This window comes from Paralichthys olivaceus, chromosome 6 (assembly GCF_024713975.1).
Source record: "Paralichthys olivaceus isolate ysfri-2021 chromosome 6, ASM2471397v2, whole genome shotgun sequence".
In the NCBI taxonomy this organism is placed as follows: Eukaryota; Metazoa; Chordata; class Actinopteri; order Pleuronectiformes; family Paralichthyidae; genus Paralichthys; species Paralichthys olivaceus.
Genome location: NC_091098.1, coordinates 2,529,902 through 2,550,867, shown reverse-complemented (window position 1 = coordinate 2,550,867; position 20,966 = coordinate 2,529,902). Strand labels below are relative to the sequence as shown.

General features: G+C 40.8%; 1 protein-coding gene across 3 annotated transcripts in view; it reads left to right on the top strand.

Moving 5' to 3' along the window:
• The first annotated feature begins 135 nt into the window (after nt 1-135).
• Nucleotides 136-20,966, top strand: part of tpk2 (thiamin pyrophosphokinase 2) — an 88,822-nt gene continuing 67,991 nt past the window's right edge. Inside the window, exons 1-6 of one of the 3 annotated variants that reach the window (XR_011243171.1) lie at nt 136-395; nt 482-723; nt 5,400-5,463; nt 5,549-5,679; nt 5,789-5,907; nt 6,904-7,036. Coding sequence is in view for 2 of the 3 variants with exons in the window: in XM_069526383.1 (XP_069382484.1) it covers nt 179-395; nt 482-723; nt 5,400-5,463; nt 5,549-5,679; nt 5,789-5,907; nt 6,904-7,036 (906 nt within the window). In the remaining variant the exon portion in view is untranslated. The remainder of the gene's footprint in view (nt 396-481; nt 724-5,399; nt 5,464-5,548; nt 5,680-5,788; nt 5,908-6,903; nt 7,037-20,966) is intronic. The other 2 variants (XM_069526383.1, XM_069526382.1) reach the window with 2 other exon arrangements.

Below are 20,966 nucleotides of genomic sequence, written 5' to 3'. Positions count from 1 at the left end.
CTTTCTCCCATCTCCTCTCATCTTGGAGCAAGCTGGCATGAATGAAGACTTCTTCTTATTTTAAACAACATCCACACACATCTAAAGAAAAAATGACGGCTCCCAGATTAATGTTATTATTAACACGTGGACAACCCTGTTTCTACAGTAGTTCGGTGTTACGGCGCTGTCGAGCCAAATGTTGGTGAGGAGCACTTGTTGCGTCCACGAAGAAGAAGAGGAGGAGGAAGTGGACCGTCGCTGGGTAGTTGACGGTGTCCAGTCAGACTGGGACGTTCCGGGGCAGAAGTGTGTGACAGGAGGTTTGCCGACACACTGGTTTAACATGGCTAACGCTGCCTGGTCAGAGAAGATGGTCAAACTCCTCAGTCGAATGAATAACTTCTACTCCGCAGGTAGACCGGTGGTCCTGTGGAGAGGTGTGACACCATGTGGGCAGTGGAGGGGCTTTCACCGTGACCTCCGCTCTCTCTTTCCACAGGCTCCTGTCGCGTCAGCTGCTGCAGGTTTGAGATCGACAAAGCGCAGGTCGGCTGGATCCCTCCTCACGTGGCTGCTCTGTTGACACGGTATCCAGATGTGTTCAGTCCGCCACAGGGTGGCGCAGTGACGCTTTGTCAAAGTCTGGACTCGTACGGGAGGAGATCAGAGGCTGTGGACGCTGTCCTGCAGTCCCTGAGACAGGAGGCGTCCTTGAGCTGCCTCAGAGGATGGAGGGACGAGGTCTCACACACACACACACACACACACACACACACACACACACACACACACACACACTGTCTGCTGTAGCTTGGGGGAATGCAGGTATTATGGGGCTCTGACTTTGTCTGATGCTGACATAACCATATTTATGTCAGGGAGAGAAAAGTTGCTGATGAGTCCTATAACAATATGATAACGTTATGTATAGAGCACCTTTCAATGCAAAGTGGTTAACAAATGGTTAAAGTAAAGTTTTGAGTTTTTAAGATGGTTGTTTTCACCATCACAGACTTGTTTCCTCAGGCATTCCAGTTCCTCGAGGCCCTGATGGCAAACGCTCTGTCCTGCTCCTGTCTTAGGTTTCCGTCTAGATTCAGGAAGTGACAGCAGAACCTTTGCCCAAAGATGGCAAGCTGTGCAGAGGTAAATAGGGAATTAATAGATCAGAGATACAACCTGGGTCCAGATTATGAAGACCCTTTAAAGTATTTTTTTTTTTTAAATCAAATCAATCCTAAAAAAAAGTGAGAGCCAATGTCAAAACCATAAAGCAGGTGTGATGTTATCATATCTCTGAGGTCTAGTTATTTGCCCAGCTGCTTGAACCTTCCTCATTGTGTTATTATGTTATTCCAGCTGAGACAGTTAGATTGAACACACCATTATTTATAATTTAGAAGTATTTACAATGTCAGCAAAATACAAAGTCAAATTAGAATAACTCACAGGAGCACATACAGTACGTCTGCCAAGGCTCAACAGGCTCCTTAAATCAATCTGCTCCAAATTACACACATGTATAGATATCACATCTAACCCCTTAATATGCCTATTTGTTCATCTTGATCCATTGTTCCCAGTGAAATTTGTGAAAAGTAAAACAAAAAACGCCTTACCTCACCATGTAGAAGCAAGTGAGAAAGGGATCCTGTATCTAACTAGTGACTCCTTCTTCAGATGTAAAAAAACAACAAAAACATAACCTCAATACTGCTTGTGTGGTTTCATCCAAGTATCTTTCATTTTTAGGTGTACTATCCCTCTAATGGGTTCTTCTCTGACCCACACAGCATCCTTACACAAAGGTTTGTGGTAATCCAACTTAAGTTTTATACTCATCAATACCAAGTTTGTCAGCCCCCTAAATATGTCATATAAATAAATCAACGTTAAAGAAAGTAAAAATTCCTGGATCCGCCCCCTGATCCAGACCAGCACCAAAATTTAATGAATTCGTCACTAACCCACACCACATCCAGTTTCATGGTAATCCGTTCACTAGTTTTTGAGCAATTGCTAAAATAAACATACAAACTAGATCCAAAGTTTTATTTAGATCTGCACCAAATTACACTCACTCATAAATATCAGACCTCTAAACATGTCAGACTTTGTCATCAGGATCCATGAATTATTCGCTGAGAAATCAAGGATAATGTTGAATGAACATTCTCGCAGTGTTAAAGAAAGTTAAACAACTCCTAATCTGGATCTGCACCAAAATTCAATGGCTTATATCATGTCCCACTCCTCACATAATTTCATGGAAATCATTTGAGTAGTTTTTGCATAATCTTGCTACAAACCCATGTGAAAACATAACTTCATTGGAAGAGTTTGGGATTAGATTTTGACAGAGTTCCAAGGTTAAGTAATAATGCAAACACACTGGTCCTCAGGTGGTGTTCTACATCTTGCTGGTCCAGTCAATTCTGATTTAGAGTAAGACATTTGGAAAGTTAAATGACAAGTTTTTCATTCAGTTCAGCAGATATTCATGGTGAATGAGTGTTTATTAGGGCTGGGTATCACCAGGTACGACGCGATACGATACTATCACAATATTTTGCCCATGATAACGATAATATCACGATACAGTGATAATTGATATATTGTAAGAAATTTCATCCACGATACATCCAATATCTGTGTCACTGAAGAAATGTATTAACTGCTCTAACTGAATGCAGAAAATACACTCTCACAATACACATACACAATACAATCTCACTGCTAGTATTATCAACTTCTCCTCTGTCAACATGAACACATATCAGTGCTGCTTAACAAGCAGAATCAAATTGTTTTATGAAAACTGGCACATTTCACTGCATATGAAAAAGAAACATTATAATCTCAAACAACTGGGTGGTCTATGAAAACCTGGGCACACATTTTAACACATACATTTCAGTGCTAATACTAATATCAATTAGTTATTTGTAAACCTGAGAACATTTAACTTGTGCTTAGTACTTTTAACCTAAACCTGTACTGCACACACATTTCAAAACTGCATGTTCTTCTTCAGGAAGAGCAACTGGTCAGCATGCTCAGAGGTGAGACAGCTCCTCTGAGAGCTGATTATGTCACCTGCAGTAGAAAAAACACGTTCCGTAGGTACACTGGTCCCTGGGACACACAGATGTCCTTGACAAGGAGTGGGTTGGCTTGAGCATGAGATTTCCACCAGTACAATGGGTCATCAGTCAGTGGTAGAGGTGGAGCATCTAGGTATTGCTTGACCTCCGTTTCAGCTATGGAAGTAGCCGACAGTTGATGGTGGGTGGTCTTGAACGTCTGCCCAAGGAGATCAGCAAGCGCAGACTTCTTCTTCTTTGGTGTGTGTGCATTGGTCTCTGGAGTCTGCTGCTCAGTGCTTCCCTCCTTGTCATCAATAGGAGCAGGGCTCACTTGAGATTCATCCATTTCTGCATCTTCCTGTAAGAAAATGAACAGTGACACACTATTACATTTCTATTTGAAAACATGTTTTAGGTCATATCAAGTCAACTATTTCTATCAATTTTAAATTTTTATGCATACAAAAGAAGAGAAAGAAACTGAGAGAAGATGACCTACTACTGTTAAAATCATGTTAATAATACCTTCGGAGCAGCAGCCATTTACATCAATTTGGCATACGTGTCCTGAATGTCTTGTGGCAATAGGAACTGCAGAGACTTAAACCTGGGGTCTAAAGCTGATGAGATGTGCAGAATGTTTTTCTCCACCATAGAGTCATATCGCTTGGACAGGTCTTGGTGGATGGTGGTCTTGATCTCTCTGACAAGAGAAGAATCTTCGATGGTGCTTGTTGTGTTACTCAAAAGCTGGGCATGGATGGAGATCACACATGATATTTTTTGCCACCAGCATTGGCTTGAGGGATTGCACAACCTATTCAGCATTTGAGATGTCGGTCTCATTCAGGGTGCAGATGTCAACGGTACTTTTTCTTACCTTAATGAAAGAACACATGACAGACTGGAACTTTCATTAAAAACATGAATTTAATGTACATTTTGATTACACATTATATCCAATTTATATTTTGTAACCTATCAAAATTGAACTTGCCTATGCCTTAATGCAAGAACAGAGCAGCATAGAACTTTAAAGAAATAATGAGATAATATTAAAATTATGAGCATATTTCAAGCTATCATTCATTCTCAATCATAACATTTAATCTTATTTAATCTAATCTATATGATGTACTAACAAAACAGATACACACATAGATTTTAACACAAAAATGTTACGCTATCAGCAACAATACAACGTTAGATTAGAAAAATAACCTACAGGGATAGCTTTTTCAGTGAAGTATTTTCGACAGGGTATGTCATATCTTGGTTCCAGTGTATGTAGCATTCGGCGGAAGCGTTCATTTTCGACTACACCATATGGTCGAAGATCTTTACAAATAAAGCAAGCAATCGACTTGGTATTACTGGCAGCCCTGGGGGATGCAGAATGAGGCTTTGCTTTGAATACAGCATCGATTGTAGGCTGGCCTACAGAAGCGTTAGCATTAGCGTCGTTAGCTGCCTCTCCTCCACGGCAAGATCAGGATGATGACGGACCAGGTGGCTATGCATGTTCGTCGTGTTGCCCGTGTACTTGACCCTCGCGAGACAGTTCTTGCAGATTGCTAAGTCTTTATCAAGAGTTGTTCCATTCTCATAAAAGCCGAAGTGGGCCCAGACTTTTGATTTAAAATTCGACGGTGCATCTTTCACGTGTTTTTCTCTGTTTTCTAACCCTCCTTGCGCCATTCTCTCCTTTTTCCATTTTTTCTATCCATCTCCTTCTTCTCTACCGCAGTCGACTTCACCCACTCTCATTTATGCTAAGCGCTATCATGTGAAGGCTTGAAGTAGTGAAATAAAATTGTGGCAGGGTTTTGTGAGAGAATGTGTTTGGAGCGGCTGTATGTTTATTGTTTAAATATCGATATTTGGCGCCAATGTATCGATAACGTCCCGCAAGACGAAATATCGCGACATATCTTAGTATCGATATTTTGGCACACCCCTAGTGTTTATATGTATTTTAATGATCCTGCAGGCCTACACTTTCAATTGATTGCAAGAAATACTCAAACATGTGATGAGTAGTTTACCATAATGGTCCAAAAACATTCAAGCTCCTCAGAGGATGATCCTATTCCATTTCTGACTTTTTTTTTTGAGCATCCTCACTTCAAATGATAAAATCTGTACTTATGATTTTGTCAACCAATGGCTGACTTTCCATTAGATTTGATGTGAACGCTCACAATCCCAAGAAAATCAATGCTAATGCAAATTTTTTTATTCTACCTTGGACTATATAAATCAGAAAACCACAGTTTTCACACTCTACATTTTATAATTTATCAGTAAACATGAAACATTCTCATTTTTCAGAAATATAGTGTGATGCCAACATTTTCAGATCCTCCTCTGATGTGGATGGAAAGAGCAGCTACAAGTAAGTGTAGGCATGCTGTGGCAGCACCATGTTATGTTTGCTCAGTAGGAGTGCTGCATGAACTCAGTGTGATACTGTACTCCAGGTCTTTTTGGGGTGAAACGGTATGGAGTCCACATCAATGGTTACACCGTCAGTGACAGTGGGGAAGTCAGTATGTGGCTGGCTCGACGCTCCCAAACTAAGCAGACACACCCTGGAGTTCTGGACAATGTGGTGAGTACAAATTAGAGCTGATCCCTTAGCAGGCACAGAATACAATGATAATGTAAAATAAAGGAAGGGTGAGATGAATCAAGGAGGCTTATGTGTTATGTCCTCGAAGGCAGCAGGTGGTGTGTCTGCTGGGGTTGGCATCAAATATACTCTGGTGAAAGAATGTCAGGAGGAAGCATGTATCCCAGCAGCCATTGCTAATAAGGCACGCCCTGTAACCACAATAAGGTGAGATCTTTTTCCTTATTGTCAACATATCAGATGAAAACACCCAAACCAAGCATAGAATAGAAGTAGGTAGTATGTGATGTAACCAGTCCACATTCTCATAGTTTACCAGCTCTGTGATGGCAGTGGTGTGGATAAGAGGGGCCCTGATGCCTGCTGACTGGGTTTTCACAGACAGCACCTCTCGAACTATAAACACTAAAGACTCCCGGGAGCACTCTTGGCTAGTATTATCTCTCTTTTGTCATCTGCAACATCCTCTCAAATCCTAAATGCCCTGAGTCCTCTTGATGGGCAGTTTTGACTGGTGTACGTAGTTGCTGCTCCACCACTCCCCCTTGACAGTATTCACTCCTGTATGAATTTTAATTTACAAGATCCTCAAGGAGATTCATGAGTCATGAGACTCTAAAAGGTGGACAGAGTGTCAGTATGCCCAAATGTTTTGTTTTGTGCTTGTTTAACATTTTATTTTTTTACAGTCTTACACTGAAATGAATTATTATTCATCGAAACTCAGAAACCTATTTGTTAGAGCTTAAGGATACTACTGATGTGTTTTGGTGAGAAATACTGATTGTAAAACATTTTGCTAATTTACATGAAAAACAAACAGGGTGCTTTTAGGGTGAGAATGAAAAAGGCTGGTGTCCATAAATTAATTGGTAAGTATCCTGTATTTATTTAGTGGTTTTATAGTCTTGATGACATGTCAAAGACCAGGGCTCAGTATCTTGCCCAATGACACTTTGGCATACAGATGGAGAAGACTGTGATCGAACCAATGACATTCTGGTTGGAGGACGACCGCTCTTCTCCTCAGCCACAGCCACACATACACTTTGGTCCCTGAGGTCAGATGGAGGGTTTGCCCTTCAGGTGTAATATAGAACACAAACCTTGTCATTACGACAGGAAGAGTTTTGATACTACTGTAGGCATGTAAAATCAAGCCCCTCTAGATTCCATTGCTAACTATTCAAATATACTTTTTAGCTACACCTATGAGGATGAAGAGGGGGTGTTTGCAGAGAGTCAGTTTGTCTATGATTTGGAGCTTCCTCGCGAGTTCAAGCCCAGAGTGGGAGATGGAGAGGTGCAGGATTTCTACCTCCTGCCCATCGATAAGGTCAGTATGAGGTTCTACACAGCAACATCCGTAACAGTCTGGTACAGCAGTTCTGACAGTCAACCCCATAATAGTCTCCAGCAGATTCAGAGTCAGTCTCATTTCTTATAAAGGCCTATATCTGCATATCTATCTCATCTATAGACCGAGACAAATAGATGAGTCTGGATTTTGTTTTTAGCACTCCACTGTACCTATGTGTTGATTAAATGAAATTTTCATTGTGTAGCACCAAATGGCAACATACATTATCTCAATGCATTAGATGGAGAACTTTAATATTATAGAGAAACCCAACAGTGTGTTAGCATGATGGGAGTTCCCCCAGCAGTCTAGACCTGTAGCAGCAAGGAATGGTTCAGGACTCACCTGATCCAGAACTAACTATAGGCTTTATCAAAAAGGAACGTTTTAAGTTTAACTTTAAATGCAGAGATGGTGTCTGCCTCCTGAACCCAGAGTGGGAGCTGGTTCCACAGGAGAGGAGCCTGGTAGCTGAATGCTCTACCTCCTGTTCTACTCTTACAGACTCTTGGAACCACAGAGAGCCTGTGTTTTGTGAACGAAGTGATCTATTTGGATAATATGGTGTTATGAACTCTTTTATATATGAAGGGGCTTGATTGTTAAGGGCTTTAAATGTGAGGAGCAGGATTTTGAAAACTATTTTGAAATTTACAGGGAGCCAATGTAGAGAAGCTAAGACAGGAGTAATTTGATCTCTCCTTAGAGCTCCTGTCAGCACTCGTGCTGTGGCATTTTGGAACAACTGGAGACTTTACAGTCTTCCTGGGGCATCCTGATAATAAGGAATTACAGTAATCTAGTCTGAGTAGTAGAGGTAACGAATGCGTGGACTAGTTTTTTGAAGCATCCTTCTGAGACAGGATGTTTCTAATTTTGTTAATATTGCGCAGGTGGAAGAAAGCTGTCCTGTTAGAAGTTTTGGGTCATCCAGGCCTCGATGTTCTTGAGACATTCCTGAAGTTGAACTAAGTGATTAGATTCATCATGCTTCAGAGAAATGTACAGCTGGGTGTCATCTGCGTAACAATGGTAGTGTATGTGGTGCTTTCTCATGATGTTGCCTAAGGGGAGTATATATAAAGTGAAGAATATCGGTCCAAGGACAGAACCTTGTGGAACTCCATGACTAACTTGCATTTGCAAGGAGGGGTCATTGTTGACATTAACAAATTGAAATCTATCTGATAAATATGATTTAAACCAGTCTAGTGCAGTTCCTCTGATCCCTATATGTTGTTCTAATCTCTATAACAGGATCTTATGATCTATGGTGTCAAATGCTGCACTAAGATCCAACAGGACGAGTACAGAGACAAGTCCATCATCTGATGCCTTAAAAAGGTCTTTCAATAGTGCTGTCTCTGTGCTGTGATGGATTCTAAATCCTGACTGGAAATTGTCCAACAAATCGTTACTATCTAAGTAACCACACAGCTGGTTAGCAACTGCTTTTTCTAAGATTTTTGAAATGAAGGGCAGGTTTGATATGGCTCTGTAATTAGCTAAAACCTCTGGATCAAGTGTAGGCTTTGTAAGCAGAGGTTTAATAACAGCTACCTTAAAAGCTTGAGGTACATAGCCGGTTAACAAAGACATGTAAATCTGATTTAATATGGAACTGTCAATCAGGGGGACAACTTCCTTAAAAAGTCCAGTTGGGACAGAGTCTAATTGACAAGTTGTTGGTTTACATGATGAAACTAATCAGGTCAGTTCAGGAAGGTCAATAGAAGAAAATTGGTTCAAACATAAATCTGGTTCTATGGTTTCAGGACCAGACAATGTATCTATGTATGTGCTATTCATTGGCAGGAGGTGGTGGATTTTATCCCTGATGGTTGTAATTTTATTTGTAAAGAAGCTCATGAAATCATTGCTTCTCAGGGTTAGAGGAATAGATGGGTCAGTAGAGGTGTGACTTTCTGTCAACCTGGCTACAGTGCTGAAGAGAAACCTGGGGTTGTTCTTATTTTCTTCTATTAATAATGAATAATAAGAGGTTCTGGCATTTCTAAGTGCTTTCTTGTAATATATCAAGCTATCCTTCCAGGCTAGGTGAAAGTCATGTTTATTGGTGGAACGCCACTTCCTCTCTAGTTTCCGCAATGTCTATTTTAGAACACGTGTCTGAGAATTATACCACGGACATAATTACTTCGGGTAATGGCTGATTGGGATCAGCGTTCTGCATGATATTCAAAAGCCGACAAATATTAAAGAAAGCGAGGCAATTTTTAATAGACCTTGGCCAACAATTTGCAGTCCACGTTCAGGAGTGATATCGGACGGTATGACCCACAACTAAGGGGATCTTTACCCTTTTTCAATATAACTGAGATAGAAGCCTGAGAGAATGTGGGTGGAAGTTGGCCCTCGACAAACGATTCCTCAAAAAGAGTGAGTAAAATTGGCAGCAACTTATCTCCAAATTTCTTAAGGAATTCGACCTTGAAACCATCAGGTCCTGGAGGTTTAGCATTCTGCATGCTGTAAAGAGCAGATCTAGTTTCCTCCAAAGACAGAGGTTCTTCCAATTGTTCCATAAATGCCATATATGCAAATCCATACTCTGAAAAAATGACTCTAGCCTAGAAGGGTCATGGATCCCCTCAGAGGTGTAAAGAGAGGAATAAAATTCTTTAAACTCATTATTTATCTCCTGCTCGTCATTGGAGATCTGACCGTCGTGTTTGCGGATATTTGTGATCAGGGTAGAGGCTGTGAACTGCCTAATATGTTGAGCAAGAGTCCTGCCTGCCTTATGTGAGTGTTCATACAGATTAGAGCGAGACTGAAGCAGTAGTTGCTCTGTATAATGGGTGGTGGTCAAGACGAACTCTGTCTGCAGAGCTGACCTCTCCTTTAAAAGTTCAGGGGTGGGAGCAGTTGAATATTTATAGTCCAGCTGATGAATTTGGTCTGTAAGATCTTTAATGCACTGTTTTCTATTCCTGTCCTCCCAGGTGGTGTATGAAATAATCTCTCCTCTCAAAAAGCGATTCCCAAATAGTGGATTTGCTAACATCTGGTGTATAATTCGTGGACAAGAAAACATTTATTTGTGTGTTTATATGGTTAACAAACCCTTTGTTAGTGAGAGAAGCATTGCTAAAGTGCCACGGGCGCCGAGTAACTTTATTAGGGAAGGATAATTGCAACACTACAGGCCCATGATCAGAAATGAAGATACTTTCATACCTGCATTCTCTGACTGAGGTCAGCCATTGGCTATCAATTAAAAAATAATCAATGCACGAGTAGGAGTGATGCACAGGGGAGAAAAAAGAATAATGCCTTAGATCGGGGTCCAGGAACCGCCAGGGATCAGTTATGTTATATGCTTGAATGAAGGAAGTAATAGTCTTCGCTGATCTTGTTATATTGTAGGTAGAGCTAGAGGAGCAGTCTAAAGCTGGGTGTAATACACAATTAAAGTCACCCCCTAGAATAAGCCTGTGTGTGATTAAGTTGGGAAATTAGGATAAAAAAGTCTTCAGAAATTATGCATCATCTCCGTTTGGTGCATATACATTAGCCAAAATTATAGGTATGTTATACAGGGTACCCGTGACCACAACATATCTCGGTGGTCTGCAGTGACAGTCTGCATAATAAAAGGAGTATTCTTATTAACAAGAATTGCAGCTTTGATAATTGGAGTGGTATAGTTGCCCCATCCACCCTTTACAAAGTCTGTTATGGTCAGAAGACATGAGATGGGTTTCTTGCAGGAAAGCTATATTAACCTTGAGACTTCTCAAATTGGATAAAACTCTATTACGTTTGATAATGTGATTGACTCCTTTGGTGTTCCAACTAATACAGTTCACTGTAATATCGTCATTACTCCTGGTCAGCACTGAATTAACCATAATCAGAGGTAGACAGGGAATTAACTGCTTTTAAAGCAACCACAGGATATCGCTGACTCTGCCCCACATCCATTAATACAAAATAATAAGTTATACATACATACAAAAAAAAAAACCGTATGCCCCCTTCCCCAGGTAAGAAGCCCCATACACACTTGGTACACTTCCATTACGCTTTCATACGCAAAAAAGAAACAACATAAAAGAAAAACCACACTGCTCCTTAGAGCAGTGGTTCCCAACCTTGGGTCCGCGCCCCCCACAGAAATTAAAACATATTTTTCTTCTTTTTTTTTCTTTTTCGCCTGTGACCTCTGAACTTCCATTCAGTTGATTGTTTAGCATCACACAAAATGTCGGGGAAACAAAAAAGTGATGATACGTCCTCTGTATCAAAAAAGAAGTCTGTTACAAAAAAACAAGGCAATATCAGGACAGTTACCTCGATTTGGGTTTTATGGAAAGTCAGGACACATTTCGGCCAGAATGTGTCATTTGTGGTGAGAGGCTAGCTAATGACAGCCTGAAGCCAAGCAAACTCAAACGACACCAGGAGACTAAACACCCCGAGACTGCTGGTGAAAGAGAATATTTTGAGAGGAAGAAGCAGCTGGCACTATCAAGAAGATCTATGGACATAAGAAGAGCTTTTGAAAGAGCAGGTAGTGATTTACACAGAGCCACGGAGGCATCATTTGAGTGTTCACTATTAATTGCCAAGGCTAAAAAGCCACACAATATTGGAGAACAGCTTATCAAGCCCGCCTGCCTGAAAATTGTGGAGCGGCTGTGTGGACCACAGGTGGCTGATAAAGTGAGAACTGTCCCGCTGTCTGACAACACTGTCAAAGACAGAATTGATAAAATGGCGAACGACTGCCAAAACCAGCTGCATGAGAAGCTTAAGACTTCTCCCTTCACCATTCAGCTGGATGAAACAACAACAGTGGCAGAGGAGTCCGTGCTCATCCTGTATGTCCAGTATATTAATGGTGGGGACTTGAAACAAGAAATTGTTATGTCTACAAATCTAACAACAACAACAACAACGGGCCAGGTTATATTTTTAGCCGTGGACTCATATTTCTCATCGCACAGTCTGCCCTATGAAAACCTGGCTGTGTGTTGCACTGACGGGGCCGCAACGATGATGGGCAAAAACAAGGGATTTAACACCCTCCTGAAGGAAAAAGCCCCAGGGTGCACGATTTTTCACTGCATGCTGCGTTGCCATGCATTGGCCAGTAAACAACTTTCAGAAGACCTCAGCACACCCTGTCAACTGTTGTTAAAGTTGTAAATTTTATTAAAGCTCGCCCTACTAATAAGAGACTTTTGGCCCAACTGTGTGAGGATGAGGCACATCAAACATTACTGCTTCACACGGAGGTGAGATGGTTGTCGTGTGGACAAGTGCTTGTGCGTTTTATGGAACTGCAAGAAAAAATAAAAGAATTCTTGCAACATCACAACCAACCACTGTGTGAACAGCTCATTGATGCGTTTTGGATCAAAGCGGCTTACCTGGCAGACACATTCACACTGTACAATGAGACGAACAAGCGAATGCAAGGACCCGAGTCAAACGTCATGCAGTGCAAAGACACTCTGGATGCTTTTGTGCGCAAACTGGAGTACAGAGCTGCAAAAGTGTCAAATGGGGACTTGCAGCATTTTCCACTTCTGCTGAAACAGTCTGATGGCACCGCAGTGCGTCTTTACACACAGAGTTCACCCGGCACATGAAGCTGCTCCGTGAGGAGATTAAGAGCCGCTTTGCCGACATCGACGACTATTTGTCAAAGGAAATGTGGGTGATGGATCCCTACATTTCCAGCCTTGAGGTTGTGGCGTACCTCGGCTGTGAAGATGAACTTTGACCTGCAAGCTGATTCTGTGTCAAAAAAATATTTCCAGGAAAAAGGACACAAACAGTTTTGGATCGTCAAAGGACACGCTGTCGCTCACACCCTGGCCAAACACACAGTAACAAAGGTTATTCTCCCATTTAGTACTACCTACCTGTCTGAGACAGCCTGCAGTGCCCTTGTCACAATAAAAACAAAAGCCTGAAACAGACTCGATGTCTACCAGGACTTTAGGCTGGCTGTCACAACCATCACACCTGACGTGGCATCCCTGGTCAGAGGTTTGCAAGCCCAAGGTGGCCATTAGTTTATGAACAGATTGACACAGAGTAAAAGAAAATGAAAATAAAATGTTTATTGTTATGGATGTTAGTTATTGTAATGGTTGTACATGAACAGTATGTGTAGTTGGGTCAGAAACTGTCACACATTGAGTCTGGTTCTGCCAGAGGTTTCTCCCAGTTAAAGAGGGAGTTTTTCAGCTCCACAGTCGTCAATGGGCTAATATGGCAGCTTCTGACTCTGCAACCTATGAGAGTAGGTATTTAGTTCAATTTAGTTTGAAAACAAATGAATAAATAAAGAGAATAAAAAAGGCACTGAGGTAATGACATCTGATCTACTGAGCGGGCCACATGGCTTTCATAGCACTGCCATACTTGCCAGTAGCCAGTCAGATTTACTTTTAGCCTTTCTCAACGCTATTCAGATTAATAGGCCTGAATACTTGATTACACCAAGGTACAATTTAAGTTATTATTTTCATTACAACAACCTGTTCTGTGGCTCAAAACATTTGACTGAATTACTTTTTTTTTAATTTAAATGTATTCTTCTTCTAGCCATGGATTTTATAATTTTCCTGTGAAGCACTTTGTAGCTTTGTTTAGATAAGTGCTATACAAATGCAGTTATTATTATTATTATTATATTCTCCCCTGCTTTGTAGCATTAAATTGATTCATTTTCAGATCCTCTGTCAGTTGTTTAGAGGATCTTGTTTTTGTGTGTCACATAATTTATCAGGCTCTGTAAATTCATTTTTGGAAGTCTCTATGCCAATCTAACAAATGCAGCAAAAACAAATTTACTAAACAAATCCTTGCATTTTCACTCATGAGGACGTACACACCAGCCAATTAAAAAAAGGATTTCTATGATGTCACTGCTGTCCACATTCACATTAAATAGATTATATTTGATCATCAATTGTATTGTTTCAAGTCATGGTGTCATTTCTTCAAACTAAAATAAACTGAGCTGCCAACAGTCAACCCTCAGAAGACAATGCATTTCCAAGCAGAGGTTGAATCCTTGCCGAAGGTGGATGAAATTAATTTCGCATCACTTCCTAAAGGCATCTCCAAACAGGACAGAAGTGAGAGAGAGGAGATTCAGTTGAATAATTATTTAATAATAATTAATAACAGTTTAATAATAACAACATTTATTTTATGGATTTTACTCTTTTATTTTTCACTTGAACACAGAGTTAAAAAGGCAACATTTTGTGGCTGGTATGTATATATGTAATGTATATGTAAAGTACAAGGTGACATATTGCATTTCTTTGTGACACTGTATATTCACAGAATCACTTCCTGTTTATCAATTTGCCCTCAAAGCTTAATGTTTTTGTTTTGATGCAGTTTGATGTTTGAATTTCAAAAAGCTGTGAACTATGGCCTGAAGGTTGTGTCAATGGCTTAACAGACCTGAAATAGCCGCAGTGTTATGTATGTAAAAATAACATCATTCAAACCTATTCAAAGCCACACACGTGAACAGTAAATAAGCAAATTCTGTTTCATCTCATGTAAATATTGAATATAAAATCTTTATGCAGATAAACCAGGTAGGATGAATGAAAACGTAACACTACATCATAGACTGTTAATAAAAAGCTGTGCACACTACGTCCAACACGCAAACGATATTTTTTTTATTTTTGTTGCCCTGGAGTTTTTCTGTTTCACTACTATTAACATTTGCATTATTCTATGTAACATGTTTACAAACCAAGGTAACAGTTTTTTGGGGTATTTTTTCAACCAGGGATTAGTTAGAGATATTGCAGGGAGAAATGGAACAGTCAGGAGCAACCCTAGTGAGCTGTTAGATGAAGAGGTGCAGTCAACAGGCCACACATCTCAGTTTTCTCAGCCAGGCAACCAATTCTTTTCTCTTTGTGCTACTATTAACAACTTGTCAACTTCAACAGGAAATCAGATCACAGTTGCGCACATAATGATGTAAGAGGCCAATTATGGACAGATGTCTTTATTACAAACATCTAGGATCTTTTGTTCTATCAATATTCCATCCTTTGAGTTTGATGCAAAGGACACCATTCTCTGGGGCTTTGATTTTGATGTAAAGGCATTCTTCTTTTGTGCCTTCAATGTGCTTTGATGTTAGGGTTTACAAAGCATCATTTTCCCCATAGTAGGTATAATGCCTCACATTGTTTTATCATTAATATTTACTTAGAGACATTTCAGTGAAGAGGATCGAGTAGAAATCTCAGCATGAATTGGAATAAAGTGACCGAAAGCAATGGACCGCTTCTAACGTTCAATCAATCAATGTATGATATTAATTTCCCACCACTACAAAGAGAGATCTATAAACCAGACAGAAGTGGAATTGGGGAGAATAATAAGCCAACTACATCTAAAAAGAAGGAGAAGAACATAATATCAAAAGTTGTATATGGAATTCCCGTCTTAAGACCTGAAGTGAGAAGGAAAGTGCAGTCTCCCCGAAAGAAAAAAAAGGGACATGTATATCACCGTTCATTTCCAGCATGTCAGGAAACAAAGGCAACAAACATGCCTGTCCTGAGGGTGGACTCAGCAGAGATTAATAAGGACGAGATTGTCCTGAGTATAAAGTCAGAAGAGATGAATGAAGAAAAGATAATCCCTAGGACAGAGTCAGCAGAGACAATTGAAGACCAGACTGTCCTGAGGAAAGACACAACAAAGACCATTGAAGACCAGACTGTCCTGAGGAAAGAGACAATTGAAGACCAGACTGTCCTGGGGATGGAGGAAGAGACAAAAGTGTTTCAGCCTCCATCTCCACAGGCAGATGCATTGACTTCTCAGTCCACAGGAACAGAGTTTGCTGGGACAGCTGATGTTTCTGCACACACAGAGGCATCTGCATTTGTGTCTGCATCTGAGCCTGAGTTTGAATCTGGCAGTGGGGTTGATTTGACCACACATGCCTACTCTGAACTCTCGAATCGGCTCCTGTATGAGAAGCACATGAAAATGATCGCTCAGTTACATGAAAATGATGACCTCGTCAGAAAGGCAAAGGATGTGGAGCGAGAAATTGCAGAAATTTATGCCACTAAAGTGGGTCTAGGGAAGGAAGTTTCACAACTGAGGATGCTTCAGTCAAGTGGAAACCAAAAGGTCAGTGACCTTGAGAGAGCTGTCCAAACTGAAAGAGAGAAAACAATGGAGGCAGAGACATGCCTCGCCAGAGAGATTGAGGAAACATCCAAAATCCAAACCTCCCTGGTTCAAGCCCATGACCAACTGGAAAAGTCAAGATGCCTTTGGGAGCATGAGAAGTCCCAAATCTTGGCTACACATAGTCAGGAAACCTCCAGGCTCAAGGCAGCTCTGCTACAGGAACAGGAAGGAGGAAGGAAGGAAAGACTCCAGTGGCAGTCGGAAATGTCCACACTTCAGGTGGCTCTCAACACCACTAAGCAAGCTCTGGAGGCAATGGAGGAGGATAAAGTAAAGTGGAGCGAGGAAATGATTAGGAGAATAACAATCCTAGAAGAGATGATAAAGGTGAAAGAGAGCAAATCAAAGAAACCGTCTTTGCTGAGACGATTTTTCCAGCTCTTTAAAAGAACCAGGAAAACAAACACTTGCACTTAATCACTGTTGTGACTATGTACTCATTAAACGTGGCACCATTTAATGGTGTTGTGGCAGTCGACCATGCCACGGGGTACACACCACGACAGCCAGAGACGAACCAGTCCAACCATTAGGTGCTCAGCAACATCTTTTCATTTAATACAAAGAGAACTGACAGAACACTTAACTTAAAGGGTCCAGCACTTTCTGCTGGACCTTTAGCTTCGCCCAGTCTCTTCCCCAGTGTGTTCCACGAGGCAGCTCTGCTGCTGCCTTTTCAAGCATGAGGATCAATCAGCTAACAGCTCTCACCTGTGCTGACTGATCCTCTGTGGTGCAGGTGACGGTGCTCTCCCAGCCCCTTTACCTCCACAGTTGTGCTTTTGGGCATTCAATAAATGTGGCTATCAGAGAAATATTAAATATTAATATTAGAAATATTAATATGAAATAATAATTGGATTGATAAAAGATAAATAGGGGTACCACCCTTCAAAGGAAGGGAAAAGATAGCCAAATTATTGAATAAGTCTCATGAAATTACTGACTACAAATTTGGAACTCTGATTAATAATTAAATAAATAACTATAACCAAAATTACCACATCAATAGCTCGCAAAGTTGAAGGATATGGAGTTCTCATCATTCCACCATCTCTCTCCAAATGTGCATGTCTATGAGCCCTTTGTGTGTGTGGGATTGTTTTTCAGGGTTAAAAAAAAGTGCATCTAAAAAAACGAGTGTAAAAAGAATTTACCCTTGAGGGATCAATAAAGTATCTCTTCTCTTTCTTGACAGTATAGAGGTTGGCAAAATTCACACTTATGCAACATTTATTATGAAAAAAATAAAAGTATAAACACACAAACTAACAAAAGGTGTACTTACTATATACAGGTGTGTGTGTGTGTGTGTGTGTGTGTGTGTGTGTGTGTGTGTGTGTGTGTGTGTGTGACTGAGATTCAAAATAGCAGCTGGCCACTATGAAGACAAAAGGCCCCCTGGAGTGGTGGGACCATGTGGCTGAGATCACATGTATGTGTTAAGTTTGTGGAGATGAGTGTGTGAGGTGTTGGTGCCAGGTTAAAGAAAGTAGTTAGATGCATGCAAAGAAAATGAAAAGCCTAACAGAACTAACATTAACTTTCAAATAACAAGTAACACGTGTTGCGTTGTTGACGTGCTGACGTATTGCGGTGAGCGTATTGTGTCACCTCCTTGTTTTGAACTCTTCTCTTTTTCGTCTCTCCCTATTCTGCTAATATCTGACTCACTGAAGCTAATTTTGAGTCACACTCACAGTTTTACTATTCCTTACACTCACCTCTCCCTCTCTTAGCGACTCATTTGCTAAATCACTGTGATTTACACACTACCCGTGTTAGCTTAGCAACATAGCATTAGCAGCTAACAATGGCTTCTCCCTCCCCCTCCCCTGCTCTCTCCTGCTCAGTGTGCTTGATGTTCAGTCACTCCTCTGCCTCCTTTAGCGATAACAGTATGTGTGTTAAATTTAACTTATTTGCCAGGATGGAGGCGAGGATCAGCGACATAGAGTCCTATTTAAAACGGCTGGCTAAGGGTAAGTGTAAGTACAGTAAGAATGTTATTCATGTCGGCAGTAATGACCTCCGACTACGTCAGTCGGAGGTCACAAAAATCAATATTGATTCGGTGTGTACTTATGCAAAGACAATGTCGGACTCCGTAATTTTCTCTGGACCCCTGCCTAATGTTTCCAGTGATGACAGCCACACGTCATCCTTTCACCGCTGGCTGTCGAGGTGGTGTCCAACAACGTGGGCTTCGTAGATAATTGGCAAACTTTTTGGGGGAAACCTGGTCTGATTAGGAGAGATTGTATTCATCCCACTTGGAATGGAGCAGCTTCCCAGGTTCCCCAAGAGGAACCTGGTGTTGTTCTTATTTTCTTCTATTAATAATGAATAATAAGAGGTTCTGGCATTTCTAAGTGCTTTCTTGTAATATATCAAGCTATCCTTCCAGGCTAGGTGAAAGTCATGTTTAGCTGTTTAACTTTGTTTAGATAAGTGCTATACAAATGCAGTTATTATTATTATTATTATATTCTCCCCTGCTTTGTAGCAGTAAATGGATTCATTTTCAGATCTTCTGTCAGTTGTTTAGAAGATCTTGTTTCTGTGTGTCACATAATTTATCAGGCTCTGTAAATTCATTTTTGGAAGTCTCTATGCCAATCTAACAAATGCAGCAAAGACAAATTTACTAAACTAAGCCTTGCATTTTCAATCATGAGGACGTACACACCAGCCTTCCATTTCCAGCATGTCAGGAAACAAAGGCAACAAACATGACTGTCCTTAGGGTGGACTCAGCAGAGATGACTCAGGACGAGATTGTCCTGAGTATAAAGTCAGAAGAGATATATGAAGAAAGATTATCCCTAGGACAGAGTCAGCAGTGACAATTGAAGACCAGACTGCCCTGAGGAAAGAGACAATTGAAGACCAGACTTTCCTGGGGATGGAGGAAGAGGCAAAAGTGTTTCAGGCTCCATCTCCACAGGCAGAGGCATCGACTTCTCAGTCCACAGGAACAGTTTGCTAGGGAAGGAAGTTTCAGCACTGAGGATTCTTCAGTCGAGTGGTAGCCAAAAGGTCAGCGACCTTGAGAGAGCTGTCCACACTGAAAGAGAAAAAAGAATGGAGGCAGAGACATGCCTTGCCAGAGAGATTGAGGAAACATCCAAACTCCAAACCTCCCTGGTTCAAGCCCATGACCAACTGGAAAAGTCAAGATGCCTTTGGGAGCATGAGAAGTCCCAAATCTTGGCTACACATAGTCAGGAAACCTCCAGGCTCAAGGCAGCTCTGCTACAGGAACAGGAAGGAGGAAGGAAGGAAAGACTCCAGTGGCAGTCAGAAATGTCCACACTTCAGGAGGCTCTCAACACCACTAAGCAAGCTGTGGAGGCAATGGAGGAGGATAAAGTAAAGTGGAGCGAGGAAATGATTAGGAGAATAACAATCCTAGAAGAGATGATGAAGGTGATAGAGAGCAAATCAAAGAAACCGTCTTTGCTGAGACGTTTCCTCCGGCTCTTTATTAGAACCAGGAAAACAAAGTCTTGCACTTAATCACTGTTGTGATTATGTACTCATTAAACGTGGCACCATTTAATGTTGTGCTTTTGGGCGCTCAATAAATGTGGCTATCAGATAAATATTAATATTAAAAATATTAATATTAAATAATAATTGGATTGATAAAAGATAAATAGGGGCACCACCCTTCAAAGGAAGGGAAAAGATCGCCAAATTATTGAATAAGTCTCATGAGATTACTGACTACAAATTTGGAACTGTGATTAATAATTAAATAAATAATTATAAGGAGGAGGAGAGGAGAGATGGGTGGAAAAGAGGGGAGAGAAGAGAGAGGGATAGTGGGGAGGGCGGCGATAAAAGACCGGGAACACTTGAGCACCATCAGGTATTAGATCTGACTAGTTAAAAAGTAAACAACAGTGTAAAGACATTTAATTATTATTGATAACAGACACAATTCATATTATAATGAATTACTGAGATATTGTAATTAATAATAGTAATAATGGTAAAGTTGTTGTCCTAAGGTTCGGGGGTCAGAGATATCTGAAATGAGAGAGAAAAATGGAGAGAGAGAGACTATGGGAGTACAAAGTGAACTAGTCATTGACATGTATTATAATAAATAAATGAATGAATGTGGGGGGGCAGAGAGACAGAGAGAAGTGGAGAGGTCCTCAGTGGATGATGGGAGTTCCCCCAGCAGTCTAGACCTATAGCAGCATAACTAAGTGATGGTTCAGGACTCACCTGATCCAGAACTAACTATAGGCTTTATCAAAGAGGAACATTTTAAGTTTAACTTTAAATGCAGAGATGGTGTCTGCCTCCTGAACCCAGAGTGGGAGCTGGTTCCACAGGAGAGGAGCCTGGTAGCTGAATGCTCTACCTCCTGTTCTACTCTTACAGACTCTTGGAACCACAAGAGAGCCTGTGTTTTGTGAACGAAGTGATCTGTTTGGATAATATGGTGTTATGAACTCTTTGATATATGAAGGGGCTTGATTGTTAAGGGCTTTAAATGTGAGGAGCAGGATTTTGAAAACTATTTTGAAATTTACAGAGAGCAAATGTAGATAAGCTAAGACAGGAGTAATATGATCTCTCCTTCTACTTCCTGTCAGCACTCATGCTGCAGCATTTTGGACCAACTGGAGGTTTTTCACAGTCTTCCTGGGGGATCCTG